At 51.9% G+C, this 14,008-nt stretch overlaps 1 protein-coding gene across 4 annotated transcripts in view; it reads right to left on the reverse strand.

Annotated features, from left to right (window-relative positions):
- Positions 1–1,811: 1,811 nt before the first annotated feature.
- Positions 1,812–14,008, reverse strand: part of LHFPL4 (LHFPL tetraspan subfamily member 4) — a 48,496-nt gene continuing 36,299 nt past the window's right edge. For 2 of the 4 annotated variants that reach the window (XM_035276224.2, XM_035276225.2), the window contains exons 3-5: positions 9,159–9,395; positions 7,107–7,199; positions 1,812–5,683 (exon numbers count right to left, since the gene is read on the reverse strand). In XM_035276224.2, the coding sequence (XP_035132115.1) occupies positions 5,583–5,683; positions 7,107–7,199; positions 9,159–9,395 (431 nt within the window). In that variant the 3' untranslated portion in view covers positions 1,812–5,582. The remainder of the gene's footprint in view (positions 5,684–7,106; positions 7,200–9,158; positions 9,396–14,008) is intronic. The other 2 variants (XM_017965060.4, XM_078351592.1) reach the window with 1 other exon arrangement.

Here is a 14,008-nt window from a genome sequence, read left to right on the forward strand (position 1 = left end):
TTCAAATCCTTCAGTGGTTCCCCATTGCTCTTAAGTCCAAACGCCTGTCCATGGCCCCCAATCTTGCTCATGGTCTGGCCGTGGCCTGTCTCTCCAGACTCATCTCTGACTCCTCCTTGCCTCATACTTCATGCTTCAAATTAAGCTGTGTTTTGTCCTCCAAACACAGTTCTGCTTCCTACCTCAGTCTCTTTCCTTAAGCTGCCTTCTCTTTGAATGGCCTTCCTGACCCCTCCTGCCTAACTTCTCCTCCTACAGCAAAACCTCCTACCCTGCCCACTCCACCAAAAGCCATTTACGGTGTCCCTGCCTAGGACACTGACAGTATCGTGCACATAGGAAGTCATGCGTTATTGCCACATGTTCATCTCCTCAGCCAGACTTATGCTTAAGACAGGATCTCTGTTTTGTTCTTTTTCTCTAGCTTAAGTGCTTAGCATACACTAAGTGTTTAAAATGTGTTGGAAGAGAACTCCATTTCCAAGTGTTCAGTGTAGCTGCCTGATACCAGGGACATTAGAGTGTGCCAGACACCTGCAGAGCAGGGTGCACCCATTCCCTGGTGTGTTGCTTTTGGCTTCCCTTGCAGGGAGTCACTATCGTTTTCCCTATTTACTCAATGATTCAGTGGGGCTTCAGAGAGAGGCAAAGTAACTGGACTGAGCACTCTGGCTAGAGCAAATGAGGCTCCACTCTTTTCTGCTTGTATGGACTTGGAAAAGTAAAGCCTGTGCTGTCAGGGGTGTGCAGAGACTACTGTATCACTCCCTCTATTCACTCCTTTCTTCTTTGTAACAACCCCCCACCCATTTTTTTTTTTTGAGGCAAAGTGCTCTGTTACCCAGGCTGGAGTGCAATGGCGCCATCTCACTGCAACCTCTACCTCCCAGGTTCAAGCAATTCTCCTGCCTCAGCCTCCCAAGTAGCTGGGATTACAGGCACACACCACCATACCTGGCTAATTTTTGTATTTTTAATAGAGACAGGGTTTCGCCATGTTGGCCAGGTTGGTCTCAAATTCCTGACCTCAGGTGATCCACCCACCTCAGCCTCCCAAAGTGCTGAGATTACAGGCGTGAGCCACCTCACCTGGCCCACTTTTATTTGGGCTGGCAATGCACCCAGATAACAGACCACATCTTTTCAGCCTCCTTTACAGTTATGTGGCCCATGTGACACAGTCCTGTGGAATTTCCATAAGTCTTTTATTTTATTTTATTTTATTTTTTTGAGAAGAGTCTTGCTCTGTCACCTACACTGGAGTGCAGTGGTGTGATCTCGGCTCACTAGGTTCAAGCGATTCCTGCCTCAGCCTCCCGAGTAGCTGGGTACAGGTGTGTGCCACCACACCTGGCTAATTTTTTGTATTTTTAGTAGAGACGGGTTTTTACCGTGTTAGCCAGGATGGTCTCGATCTCCTGACCTCATGATCCCCCTACTTCGGCCTCCCAAAGTGCTGGGATTACAAGCTTGAGCCACGGGGCCCAGCCTGGAATTTCCAGAAGTCTTCTAATAAAATGTGGACCAAGTTACCAGAGCTGCAGCAGCCATGTTGGGCCATGAGGTGTTCTTGAGGATGTAGCCAGGATTGAAAAGTGCAGAAAGATAGGAGCCTGGGTTCTGGATAACACTGAGGGCCATATCAGTCGTGATCTACCCACCTCCAGGGTGTTTTTTTTTTTATGTGATGGTGGAATAAACTATCTTGTTCAGCCACAATGATAGGGCCGTTAAGACCAGCCAAACATGATCCATGGGGTTGGAATCTGACCCCTCTTGATTCCAGTGACTCAGAGAAGTGGCAGCCAGCATGGGTGATAGAAAGTGTTTCTTTATTTGCATGTCATTCCACCTGCACTGAAGCTCAAACCCAGCAACAGCAGAAGGGGTCAGGACCAAAATAAATGTTACCAGATTAGACAATGAACAGCGAGGACACACTCAGACAAAACTTACTGATGGGGTGTAGACAACACCAAGCTATCCTAACAGCACACAGCACAGGCCCCCAGAGCTCTGCAGGACTGTGGCTCCCTTGTTCCCTGTTAAGGAAACTCCAGTCCTACCCAAAGGTTAGCCGTGAGCCAGGCAGGGGCCTGCAGAAGTTTCTCATGCTGGGAAGATCCCAGCTTCTCCAAAGACAGGGCTTCCCTTTCTCAGTTCACACTGGAAGCTGGAGAAGGGTTGTTCCCCCTGTGCCCAAGCAGGATGTTCAAAAGGCCAGGGACTCTCCCCACAGCCTTATCTAAAAGTTCTCATCATCTTGGCTATCGCAGGCCTGAAAAGGATCTTGATTCTTTGGTCCTCACCCCCTCAGGAAAGCAGTTTTCCTCCACGGGTACCGGTCCCCAAAGACCAAAGCTTTCCTAGCCCCAGGCCCAGAAGGACTCAACTGACCAGCGCGGTGGGCCAGGGATTGAAACACCCCTAGATGCCGTGGCCTCTTCTGAGTCCTCAGATCAGGCAGAAAAAAGCAGGCAGACCTCTGATCCGGTCACAGTTAGAGGGGGACTTCTTTTGGGACCTGAAGCCAGAAGGCTCTAGGTTAGAGCCCAATAAGGCCCTCCTGGGGTGAGAAACAGGCACTGATCTCCTCTGCTTGACTCCTCCTCAAGTCTAAAGCCAGATCGCCCAATGAGAGCAGAGGTAAACCACGAAGTCCCCTCCCCATGATGTCTTCATTACTGCAGGAGAGCCCCGCTGGAGCACCTGCCACCCACCCCATCAACACCTCTACAGGACCCAGGGCCCTGGTCTATGGTTTGGTCCCCACCCTGACCTCCACCCCTTGCCTACCACCTTAGGGTTCCTGCAAACATCAGCCCACACAACTCTGCCTTCCTGACCCCAAACTCCCTGGTGCCTCCCCCGCTGGCTCTGCCAGAACGGCAGCTGGCCAGGCGCAGTGGCGTGAGAACGTTGTCAGGCTGCCCCATCAGGGAACTAGCCTCTCTCTTCTCCATGCGCCTGTTAGGCCACTCCTAAGTCACCCGGACCCCCTCTGCCCTCTGAAGTGGTTTTTTCCACTCCAGTCTTCCCCAAAAGGATGGGGCTTTGGCTGCCTGTGACCCGGGCCTCCGGCCTCTTGACCTCTGAGGGGTCATTTCTAAACCTCCCCCAACCAGGGCACAGGTTTGGTGGGTGTCCTTGGGGAACAAGGTATGGCCAGGACACCAGGTGGCAGGTGTTCTCGGGGGAATAAGTGGTGTTCTCGGTGGCAGGTGTTCTCGGCCCTCACTCAGTGCCCAGACAGAGCCCCCTCCTCATACCCCCGCATCCTGGCTCCATCCCCCTCTCTCCTTCCCCTGCATCCCATTCTTGCCCCCAACCCACATCTTCATTTGCCTCTTCCCCCTCCTGAGTCCTTTTTCCGCCTTTCCATCCATTTCCCCTCCCCCACCCCAAGCTCTCAGGAAGCCTCTCAGCTGGTCTCTCATCCCTCTCTGTCTCTGCACCTGTCTCTCTTGATCTCTCCTCCTCGCACTCTGTGCCCTCCGTCCCCCTTGCTCCTTCTCCACTCTTCTCTCATCGCCCTGTCTCTGCACCCCTCACTCTCTCCCAACTCTGCTCTCCCCTTCTAGTGCTGGGCTTTGGTTTGCTTCTTTGAGAAACTCCCTCCTGCCTCCATTCCCTCCCACAGGGCTCCTAGCACCCTCGCATTTAACTGGGACCCGCTGTCTCGCAGCGCCCCTACTCCAGGCTGCCTGCATGAGAAGATGCTGGCAGGGAAGGCGCGGGCAGGGATGAGGAGCCCAGAGCTGGGATCAAAGCACTGTGGGGAGGCATTTGCCCCGGAGGAGTGAGTGGAGGAGTGGCGTGAGGACTTGGTAAGTTACAAGTGGCAGGAACCCGCCAGGCCCCAGCATCTGATTCCGGCTAGGGTCCAGAGTGGGGAGACCAGCAGGGGACTTCTAGGTTCTTTCTTAGAAACCCTAACTCTCAGGTCCAAGTCCTTTGGAAATGAACACAAGGTTGGCAAACACATGGCACTCAAGCGGTCCCAACCCCTCTGCCAAGGCCCGCAGAGGCGGCATCCCTGGCAGCCTGTAGGGTGCCTCCCAGGCTGCGAGGATAAACACCTCCCAGGCCTGTTCAACCAGGGGGTGCTGGACGAACCCGGTCTGCACCAGCAAGGAGTGCTAAGGGGAGTTGTCCAGGCCCCAGGGTGGGGAGGATCCCGGGCGAGATGGCTCTGCCACCAGACTCACAGGGGAATGAGGGGTTCAAAAAACACCAGGACCCTCCCTCACCTGCTCCCTGCCAAGGGGGAGGAAGATGCCCCCACAGTAGGAAGAGGGGGGAGAAACTTCTCACCTGCCCCTCTAACACATGCTCACACACGCACTCACAGGCACACACACTCACACACATACACATACACTCATGCCTCGGCTCCAAGCACTGCCCATAGGTGTAGACCTGGGCATACCGCAAGGCGAGATGTGGGCCAGGAGGAGGAAGAGGCTGGGACAGGGTATCAAGGCCTGGGAGGGGGGACAGGGGTACCCTGTTCAGAGATGACCTGCAACTTCAAGTTATGCAGAAAAGTATCAAAGAGACAAGACAGTCTCTGCCCTTGGTAGATGCCTGGGGTGTGGAGGCCATGAGAAGGGGCAGAAGGGGTAATGCATCCCCTAATTCCCCACCTCTGGGGCCCCTCCACATCCCCCAACCCTGACAATAGGGCCAAGAAGTCTGTGCTGTACAAAACAGGCCAGGGTCAAGGGTCCAGTCATTGGTGAGACATCCCAGCAGAGAGGAGGCCTGGGCAAAACAGGCCAAGGTCAAGGGCTGAGTCATTGGTGAGATGTCCCAGCAGAGAGGAAGAGGAGGCCAGGATGGCCCAGGCTGAGCAGCTTCTAAACTCCAGCTGCCGAGGCCATGGGGCCCCTCCCGCTGCCTCCAGAGCCTGAAGGTCCTTTCTCAGACTCTGGGCTGATCAGGGCCCCAGTCTGCAGCTGACAGCAAGGCCCTGTGCGTCCATCCCTCGGTGCAGCTCTCCCTCAGGGTGAGCTGAGAGCAGGCTGGAATGGAGCAGAGGAGGTCCTGGGGGAGACTGGTGGCACCTGGAGCTTTGTGGCAGATGTGGTAGAACCAACATCAGCAAAAAAAAAAAAAAAAAGAGTAGGAAAGAGTCCAGCCCACCCTGGGGCAGTATCTAGAATAAATTTTCTGAGGAGGCAGGGATCAGAGGAGATGTGGATACAGCCAGGCAGCAGCCCTCCAGACTGAGGGGGCCTGGGGAGCTGGAACTACTGCTCTGCTCTCCTTGGGGATCTGCGGGACCTCCAGGCCAGTCTAGAGAGTAGAGGAGAAGCCCAAGGGATTGGGTGGATGCAGACTCCCTTAGCTCAAATTGAGGGAGGAGCAAGAATTAGACCCTCCCAGGGTCTGGAGGGACTCTTCCCTCCCTCAGGGGACATCCAGGCTCTCCTCTCCTCAAAGCCTGGGTCTCGCAGGGCAGTTGGTGAGGAGTGAGTCTGAGATCAGGGTCTTCCCTCAGAGCTTCAATGGAGTGATGAGAGGGCAGGAGGCAGGACAAGCTGAGGTCAGGCCAATTCCTGGGCTGTGATTCCCCGCCTTCAGGGTCCCTGTGAGTGAGCCACAGGGCAGGGAAGGACTCCCCATCCGGAGACATCACCCCCGGGCCGCAACACGGAGCTTACTGTAGAGCCCACAAAATCTAAGAAAGAGAGAGAGGGAGAGAGAATTAGAGAAAGTCAGAGGCTGCTGGGGCATTCAGGCTTTCCTTGCATATTCCCCAGGGCAAAAGTGGGCAGAGAGGCTGAGTGTGGTGGCTCACACCTGTAATCCCAGCTTTTGGGAGGCTGAGGTGGGTGGATCACTTGAGGTCAGGAGTTCGAGACCAGCCTGATCAACATGGAGAAACCCTGTGTCTCCCAAAAATACAAAAAAATTAGCCAGGTATAGTGGTGCATGCCTGTAATTCCAGCTACTTGGGAGGCTCAGGCAGGAAATCGCTTGAACCCAGGAGGCAGAGATTGCAGTGAGCCAAGATCACACTACTGCAGTCCAGCCTGGGCAACAAGAGTAAAACTCCATCTCAAAAAAAAGGGTCAGAGGGGCAAATTGCACAAGTGCTGAAATCCCAGCCTTGCCTGACCAGCAGGATGTCCTTGAGCAAGCCATTTAACCCCTCTGAGCCCTGATTTTCTCATCTGAAAAATGAGGATCATAGCCTACCTCACAGGGTAATTCCGAAGGGTCAAAAAGAGACAAATAATGTCAGCTAACAACTTGGCGGTGTTTGGTACATAGAATATGCTGGAAATTGAAGCAATTTATTTTTTTCTTGGGTTCCAGAGGTCTTTTTTAATTTTTTTAAAATTTCTTTCTTTTTAATAAAAATTGGGTTTTGTTACATCACCCAGGCTGGTCTTGAACTCGTGGGCTCAAGCGATCCTCCGGCCTCAGCCTGGTAGCGGGGACCACAGGTGCATGCCATGGCTGTTGGCTCAGAAGTCTTTGGGTCAAAACTGAAGTGTGAGGCTCACTCATCATGAACGGCCAGTGAGGGACGGAAACTCCCTGGACACTCGAGGAAGGACAACTGGGGCTCCTTTACATCAATTTTTAACACTGAGTTGTTAGAGGGCTTTGGGGAGGGAGGAGAGGGACACTGACGGGGGCCACCTCACACTAGTCACATCCACACCCCTTCTTAAAGGCCAGATCAGTCTTAGTCTTGCACTTCTAGAAGATGCCACCAGAGGGCAGGCCTTGATTTCTCACGAAGTCCACAGAAAAACCGGGGTCTGAGAGACTGCATCAGGTATTTAGAACCTGCCTCTGACTACAGATGAGCAGATCGGCATCCCAGGACAGCTCCCAAAGCCATGCAGGAAATCTGGGGCTTCACCAGGTTGAGATAGGCAGCGTGACAGCGGGGAAGAGCTTGGGCTTCGGACTTGGACCTGGGTTCAGATTCTGCCTTCACCACTTAAGTGACCTTGGGCAAGTTACTGGAGCTCTGGAGTTCTCTGAAACCTGGCCTTTTTTCTTTATTGTATTTTATTGCTGCTTGATATATATGAATATTTATATGCAATACACTAATTATAAAGCATACAATGTATCGCTCACACCTGTAATCTCAGCACTTTGGGAGGCCAAGGCAGAAGGATTGCTTGAAGCCAGAAGTTCAAGACCAGCCTGGGCAACATGGGGAAACCTCGTCTCTACAAAAAATACAAAAATTAGTCAGGTGTGATGGTGTATGCCTGTAGTCCCAGCAACTCAGGAGGCTGAGGCAGGAGGGTCGCTTAAGTCCAGGAGATTGAGGCTATAGTGAACTATGATTGCACCACTGTACTCCAGCCTGAGCAACAGAGTGAGACCCGTCCACCACCCTGATCTCTTATAAACACTGGTGAGCTCACCATTCAGTAACTATAACTCAGCCAGGTGTGGTGGCTTATGCCTGTAATCCCAACACTTTGGGACGCTGAGGCAAGCAGATCACTTGAGGCCAGGAATTTGAGACCAACCTGGCCAACATGGTGAAACACTATCTCTACTAAAATACAACAATTAGCCGGGTGTGGAGGCACATGCCTGTAATCCCAGCTACTCAGGAGGTTGAGGCACAAGGATCACTTGAACCTGTGTGGGAAGTAGAAAAGTTCCTTTTTAAAGTTACCTTTCTTGTTAAAGAATAAGTGTGCTAATAACCGTGTGAAACCTTATCCTATGTAGCTGTTAGACATGCTGTGCTTACAGGCATATAGCACATTCTACGTCCTTGTACTTTAACCAAGATATCTGTGCTGAATGTGCTCACAGGCATGTCCCAGCTCTCCGTTGCTTCTACTTGTTTAGAAAAGTTTAAATTGTGAGGTCTGGCTGCAGCCAACAGAGATCAGACACAGCAGTAAGGACGACCCCAAATGCATAAAAATAAATTTGTGTCTCCCTTTGTTCTTTGTACTCTTGTGGCACGATGGCTACTGGGAGTACCCTTCCTGCAGTCCAGGAAGTAAAAATTGCTTTGCTGAAAAATCCTTTGTCTCAGTGCTGATTTTTCTTTGTGGCACTAAACATCTATTTCTAGCAACTTGGGAGGTGGAGGTTGCAGTGAGCTCAGACTGTGCCACTGTGCTCCAGCTTGGGCAACTGAGCAAGACTCTATCTCAAGGAAAAAAAAAAAAAGAACAATAACTGTACCCATAATTTGCATATAACTCCATGCTCCATCTCATATACTTGACCTCCTCCGCTTCCATTATAAACACAAATGACTGTCATCTTATCTTTCATATTTATTATTTCTTTGCTTTTTTAAAAAAAATATTGCCTCAAATACATGTGTGTTTAAACAATATATTGCTTAGTTTTGCTTAGTTTCGAGCTCAATAAATATATCACTCTGTCATCTTCTGGAAGTTGGTTTTTTCCCCCTCTCTTAATATTATATTGCTGAGATACAGCCACTGTGGTACATATAATTGAAGTGCAACATTTCACAGCTGTGAGCTGCCCTGTGATGGGAACATGCCACATGTCTTTATCCGGCCTCCCATCCATGGCCATTAGATTGTTTGTAGTTGTTTGCTATAGTGAAGTTGCGGCCACCAGCACCCCTGCACACTTCTCATGGGTTTGTACCCAAGAAGGGTTCGCTGGGTCATAGGCAAATGATCAGATCTGAGGAAGAATGCCAAATAATTTGAAAGGTGGCTGTACTATCAGGTTTCTTCTTCTTCCTCCTCTTCTTCTTCTTCTTTTCTTCTTCTTCTTCTTCTTTTTTGAGATAGCCTCTCACTCTATCATCCAGGATGGAGTGCAGTGGCACAATCACAGCTCACTGCAACCATGACTTCCCAGGCTCAGGTGATCCTCTCACCTGAGCCTCCTGAGTATCTGGGACCACAGGCATTCACCACCACGCCCAGCTGGTTTTTGGATTTTTGGAGGGAGGGGATTTTGCCATGTTGGCCAGGCTGCTCTCAAACACCTGGGCTCAAGTGATCCACCTGCCTTGGCTTCCCAAAGTGTGCTGGAATTACAGGCATGAACCACCATGCCCAGCCAGGGTTTCCAATTCATGCCTCCCTCTTACTCCTTTTATTTGAAGTTGTCCCGCCTCCCCAGAGCAGGCCTGGCTCTCTCCGCTGTCCCCCAACCCACAGCACACTCGCCTTTGTTCTCCGGCTTGAGCTCCTCCTGCAGCAGGTCTGTTTGCCGGTTGCCCAGCACGAAGGCGAGGAAGGAGAGGATGAGGGCGTTGAGGATGCCGATGATGGCCAGGATGTAAGCCCAGCGTACCGAACAGTCCCCCAGGGAGTACTTCCCCGTCTTGGCCCCACACATGTCCCGGATGGTCTCGGCGTCCCAGCCGTCAGGGAAGATCATGCAGCCCAGGACGAGGCACAGAGCTGAGGGGCACGAGCACCGGGCCCACCATCACGGTCAGGAAGGAAGAGAAGAAGACCATTACTCCCTAGTGTCTGCAGTCTGGGCCGGGTATTATTGCGGGAGCATCAACCCAACCACGTGCTTGTTACCCACTTCCAGAGAGGGAAAGAGAGAGGGTGGAGGCAGGGAAAAGAGAGAGAGAAAGAAGTCTAGGATGGGTGGCAGAAACTTTCTGGAACCTGAAACGCCTCGCCCTCCCCCATCAGATCAATTTCTCCAGGAAGCCTTCTGGGAATATGAGAAAACAGCTATCCAGAGCCATCTCCTTCAACTTTCTCTAGCATCGGGACCAACTCCCTCTCCCATCATCAGTATAATTATTGAGACGGAGTCTCTGTCACCCAGGCTGGAGTGCAATGGTGAGATCTCACTGTAATCTCCACCCTCCAGGGCTCGAGCAATACTCAGGCCTTAGCCTCCTGAGTAGCTGGGGCTACAGGTGCCACCCCACCATGCCTAGCTCATTTTTATATTTTTAGAAGAGACGGAGTTTAACATGTTGGCCAGGCTGGTCTCGAACTCCCAACCTCAAGACTTCTCCCCACCTCAGCCTCCCAAAGTGCTGGGATTACAGGTGTGAGCCACCGTGCCCACCCTCATTGTTCTTCATTTTTTAAATTCTTGTCATTCACTCATCAAATGTTTATTGGGAACCGTTTCCCTTTCATTCTCAATGCTGGAATACACAGCATTCATGCAATTGAGCACTTTGCTAGGAGCACAGACTATGGAGTGCCAATGATAGGACTTAGCCCAGTTCTTCCCCTAACTTGGCTGTATGACCTTGGGGGATGCCACCGAACTTGAACAGGCCTGTGAGGTAATACCAGGATACTTACCTCACAGGGCTATTAGGAGGATTAAATGAAGTAATTTGTGCAAGAAACTTAGCACAGTGCCAGGCACTCAGGTAATATTTACCCGGGTCTACCATATGCCAGGCACTAGACCAGGCCTAGGAGGTAGGATACTTGGATTTTAGCTTCGTGGAGCTTGCAACGTAGTGTGGGGAGAGGTACGTAATAGCAAGGCAATTAAGAAGTCTGGGTCTCAAATCCTGACTTAGTTAATTTCTAGATGTGCCGCACTAATCAAATTCCTTCACTTTTAAGCCTCAGTTTCCTCATCTGTACAATGAGAATAATGATGGTATCCTCAAGTGGTTGTAAAGATTACAGAAGGCAGCAAAATGTAAAGTACCTGGTACAGTAAGTTCTGGGTAAATCTTGGCTGTTATCAAAACCAGTTACAACACCAAAAGTAATAATTACCTAAGAAAGTAATGCGGAGAGTTGGTTTCAGGTGAGGAGGACAGAGGCAAAGAAGAGAAGAGGGGGCAGGCTCAGAAGGGCGTGGACAATGGTTTCCTAGCTAGCATCTACCTGCTTTGGATTTAGCAACCCACCTGTCCCAATCCCAGCCCAGGTGGGCCCTTGGTCAGCACTTGGCCTAGCGGATGAGACCCAAGCCTGAGCTAATCAGCACAGTGTGTTCTTCTAGTAAGAGTGATTGGCTTGAAAAACGGCATATGCCACATCACAGGGCAGTCAGAACCCCAGGTTTGGCAGGCCACTGTGGAGATGGGGGTCTCCCTCTCCACCAGCTCCATCACCAGCTTGATGGGGCCCTCGTACTGTCAGTCCTGCCAGCATTTGGGTTACTGTGTCTGAGACCCAAAGGTTCCACAGGGCTCTGTTTGGAACCGTGGAGACCTTGAGCCTGCACCAGGTCCATGGGGTGCTTAGCCTGGGCTTTAGATGGCAGCAATGCAAAGTGGGGGTGGCGGTCAGCTCTGCCCAGTGTCCACCTGGCCCATCTAGTCCCCAGGGTGGGAGGGGGCCCTTCCTTGGCTGTGCCAGATCCTTCCCACATCTACTGTGGAGGGAATGCTCCCAGGCCCCAGCCTCCTCTGGTTTCCAATGGAGTGGGCCCTCCTCCCCATCGTGGCACTGCCAGATTCAGCCAGTCCTCCCCTTCTCCCCAACTCTGTGCTCCTCTTCCAGGTGCAGGCTCCCCCTACAATACTGTGGTCACACAGGCACTGCAGCAGGGCTCCTCCCCCCACCAACGCTCCTCCTCCAAGGCAATTCTCCATTCCAGCGGACCTCACCACCTAAGGGCTGGGAAAAGAGTTCCAGGCAAAGGGAATGGCAAAAGAAAAGCCCTGTGGTGGGAACAAGGTGGGTGAGTTAAAGAATCAGCAACTTTGAACAGGTCAGAGTGCTGGGAAAAGCCAGGGCTGGTCATGCAAATTTGGGAACTGTGGGCACTTGTAGGTATTTACATCCCAATGACTGGAAATGGTAGAAACTGAAGAGAAGGCTTAGGACTGAGCCTTGGTGCTCCAGCATTAACAGAGCGGGAGGAGGAGGAGGAGGGTCCTGCAGAGAAGGTTTGGCCATCCATCTCCCCACATAGCCTTGCAGTTTGCCAGACCCTCCAGGACCCTATGTGAAAGGATAGGAGGGTCAAACCCCAAGGAAGGGAACGGGGTAGGGCGAGGAGTGGTCTCAGCCCATCCTTCCCCCGCCCTCGGAGTCCCCAGGGCCCCTTCCCAGGCAGGTGTGCTTCTGCCTCCCTATTCCCGGGCTCTAAATCTCCAGCAGGAGGCAGGAGTGGGAAAGAGCCCGAGGAGGGGCAAATCCACACCGTCCCTTCATCCCTTCTCTGGCCGTCCACTCCCAAGGTTTCAGAGGTGCGGGTCCTGCTGCAGTCTGTGGCTCCCGCTGGGAGCATCCCGTCTCCATGGAAACCGCGCCTGCATCCTGGCGCTCCCAGCAGCGCGACGCCGGCTCCTGCAGGTGGTCCTCCCCTCTGCAACCTGAGCACTGAGGCCTCCGGGAGGTTTTCTTCCCTTTGCTTTCCGCCTGCACGTTCTCTCTGCCTCTCTCTCCCTTTCGTTCTGTGTCTCCATTCCTTTCTTTTCTCCACCCTTTTCATTTTTTTTTTTTTTTTGCACCCCTCTCTCTCTCTGGCAAGTCCACCTTGTGCTCAAGTCGCAGTCTGGACCCCCGCCCTGCCCTGCCCACTTTCCCCCTTACTCAGCATTTAACTTTCATTCAACTCCCTCCTCCTCTCTATTCCTTTTCTCTTTTCCCCCTTCTCTATATCTGTCCCCTCACCTTATCCTCTCTTTTTGCCTCTCGCCTCATAGATCCCACAAATACATTCCTGTTTGCCCAGTATGTGCCAGGCACTGTGCAGTGTGCCAGGGACAGCAGGCTTGGTGTCTGTCCTCAGGGCGGAGGCGTGTGGGGAGGAATACAGTCAACAAATCAACATACAAATAGAAGAGTTTCACATGTCAGGCATGCTTCAAAGGAAAAAGACCAGCAGCTCCTACCCACAATACCAGGAGTAGTCAGAGATGGCTGGGGCACACAGCCTGCATGGTTTCAGATGGTGGCTGTGGGGCCCCAGAGGCCACTCTCAGAATGGGAAATATCAGAAGTCAAGCAAATGAAGAAAAGCCAATTAGATGGGTTTCCTTGCACCTGGGAAAAAGATAGGAAGGGACCAGTAGAGATAGCCTAGGCCGGGGAAGTGCCCAGGAGAGCCAACCATCAGGAGATGGAATGACTGCAGATAAGGCAGGCTTCAGCATTCCCATTTACTGGATGAGGAAACTGGGGCTGAGGCCTTTGGATTCCAAGCTCAAGTCTCTTTTGGAAATAATGAGCTGGCTGAAGAGCCAGCTGCTGGTAGGCACATATCCGGGTGCAGGATGGCACAAGGTTTCTCAACCTTAATGCTCTTGATATTCAAGCTAGACGATTCTTCATAGTAGGGGTCAACCAGTGTCATCCCTGGCCTCTACCCACCAGATGCCACGGCCACCACCAACCCCAGTCATAATGATTAAAAACCGTCAGTTGAGCATGGGTGGCTCACACCTGTAGTCCCAGCACTTTGGGAGGCCAAGGTGGGAGAATCACTTGAGGCCAAGAGTTTAAGATCATCCTGGAGCAACAATGTGAAAACCCACATCTACGAAAATTAGCTGGGCATGGCAGCATGCACCTTTAGTCCCAGGTCCTCAGGAGGCTGAGGTGGAAGGATTGCTTGAGCCCGAAGATCAAAGCTGCAGTGAGCCAAGATTGCACAACTGCACTACAGCCTGGGTAACAGAGAGACATAGTCTAAAAAAAAAAAGAGTTCCCAATGAGGAGATTATCCCTGGCTGAGAACCAGTGGTGTAGGGGCAGAAGTCCTAGGGTGAGGGATCTCTATCCAGCTACCCCACAGTCCCACTGACTTTCTCTGCTCCAAGCAGCCAGGAGGTATTATGACAAAAGACGAATATTAATATTTTTAATATTGTGATAATATTATTAAAGATAGTGTTGAGTGGCCGGGTGTAAATGGCTCACACCTGTAATCCCAGCACCTTGGGAGGTCGAGACAGGTGGATCACCTGAGGTCAGGAGTTCGAGACCAGCCTGGTCAACATGGTGAAACCCCCGTCTCTTCTAAAGATAACAAAATTAACTGGGCATGGAGGTGCATGCCTGTAATCCCAGCTACTTGGGAGGCTGAGGCAGGAGAGAATTGCTTGAACCCAGGAGATGGAGAT

The sequence above is a fragment of the Callithrix jacchus genome, chromosome 15 (assembly GCF_049354715.1).
Source record: "Callithrix jacchus isolate 240 chromosome 15, calJac240_pri, whole genome shotgun sequence".
Classification (NCBI taxonomy): Eukaryota; Metazoa; Chordata; class Mammalia; order Primates; family Cebidae; genus Callithrix; species Callithrix jacchus.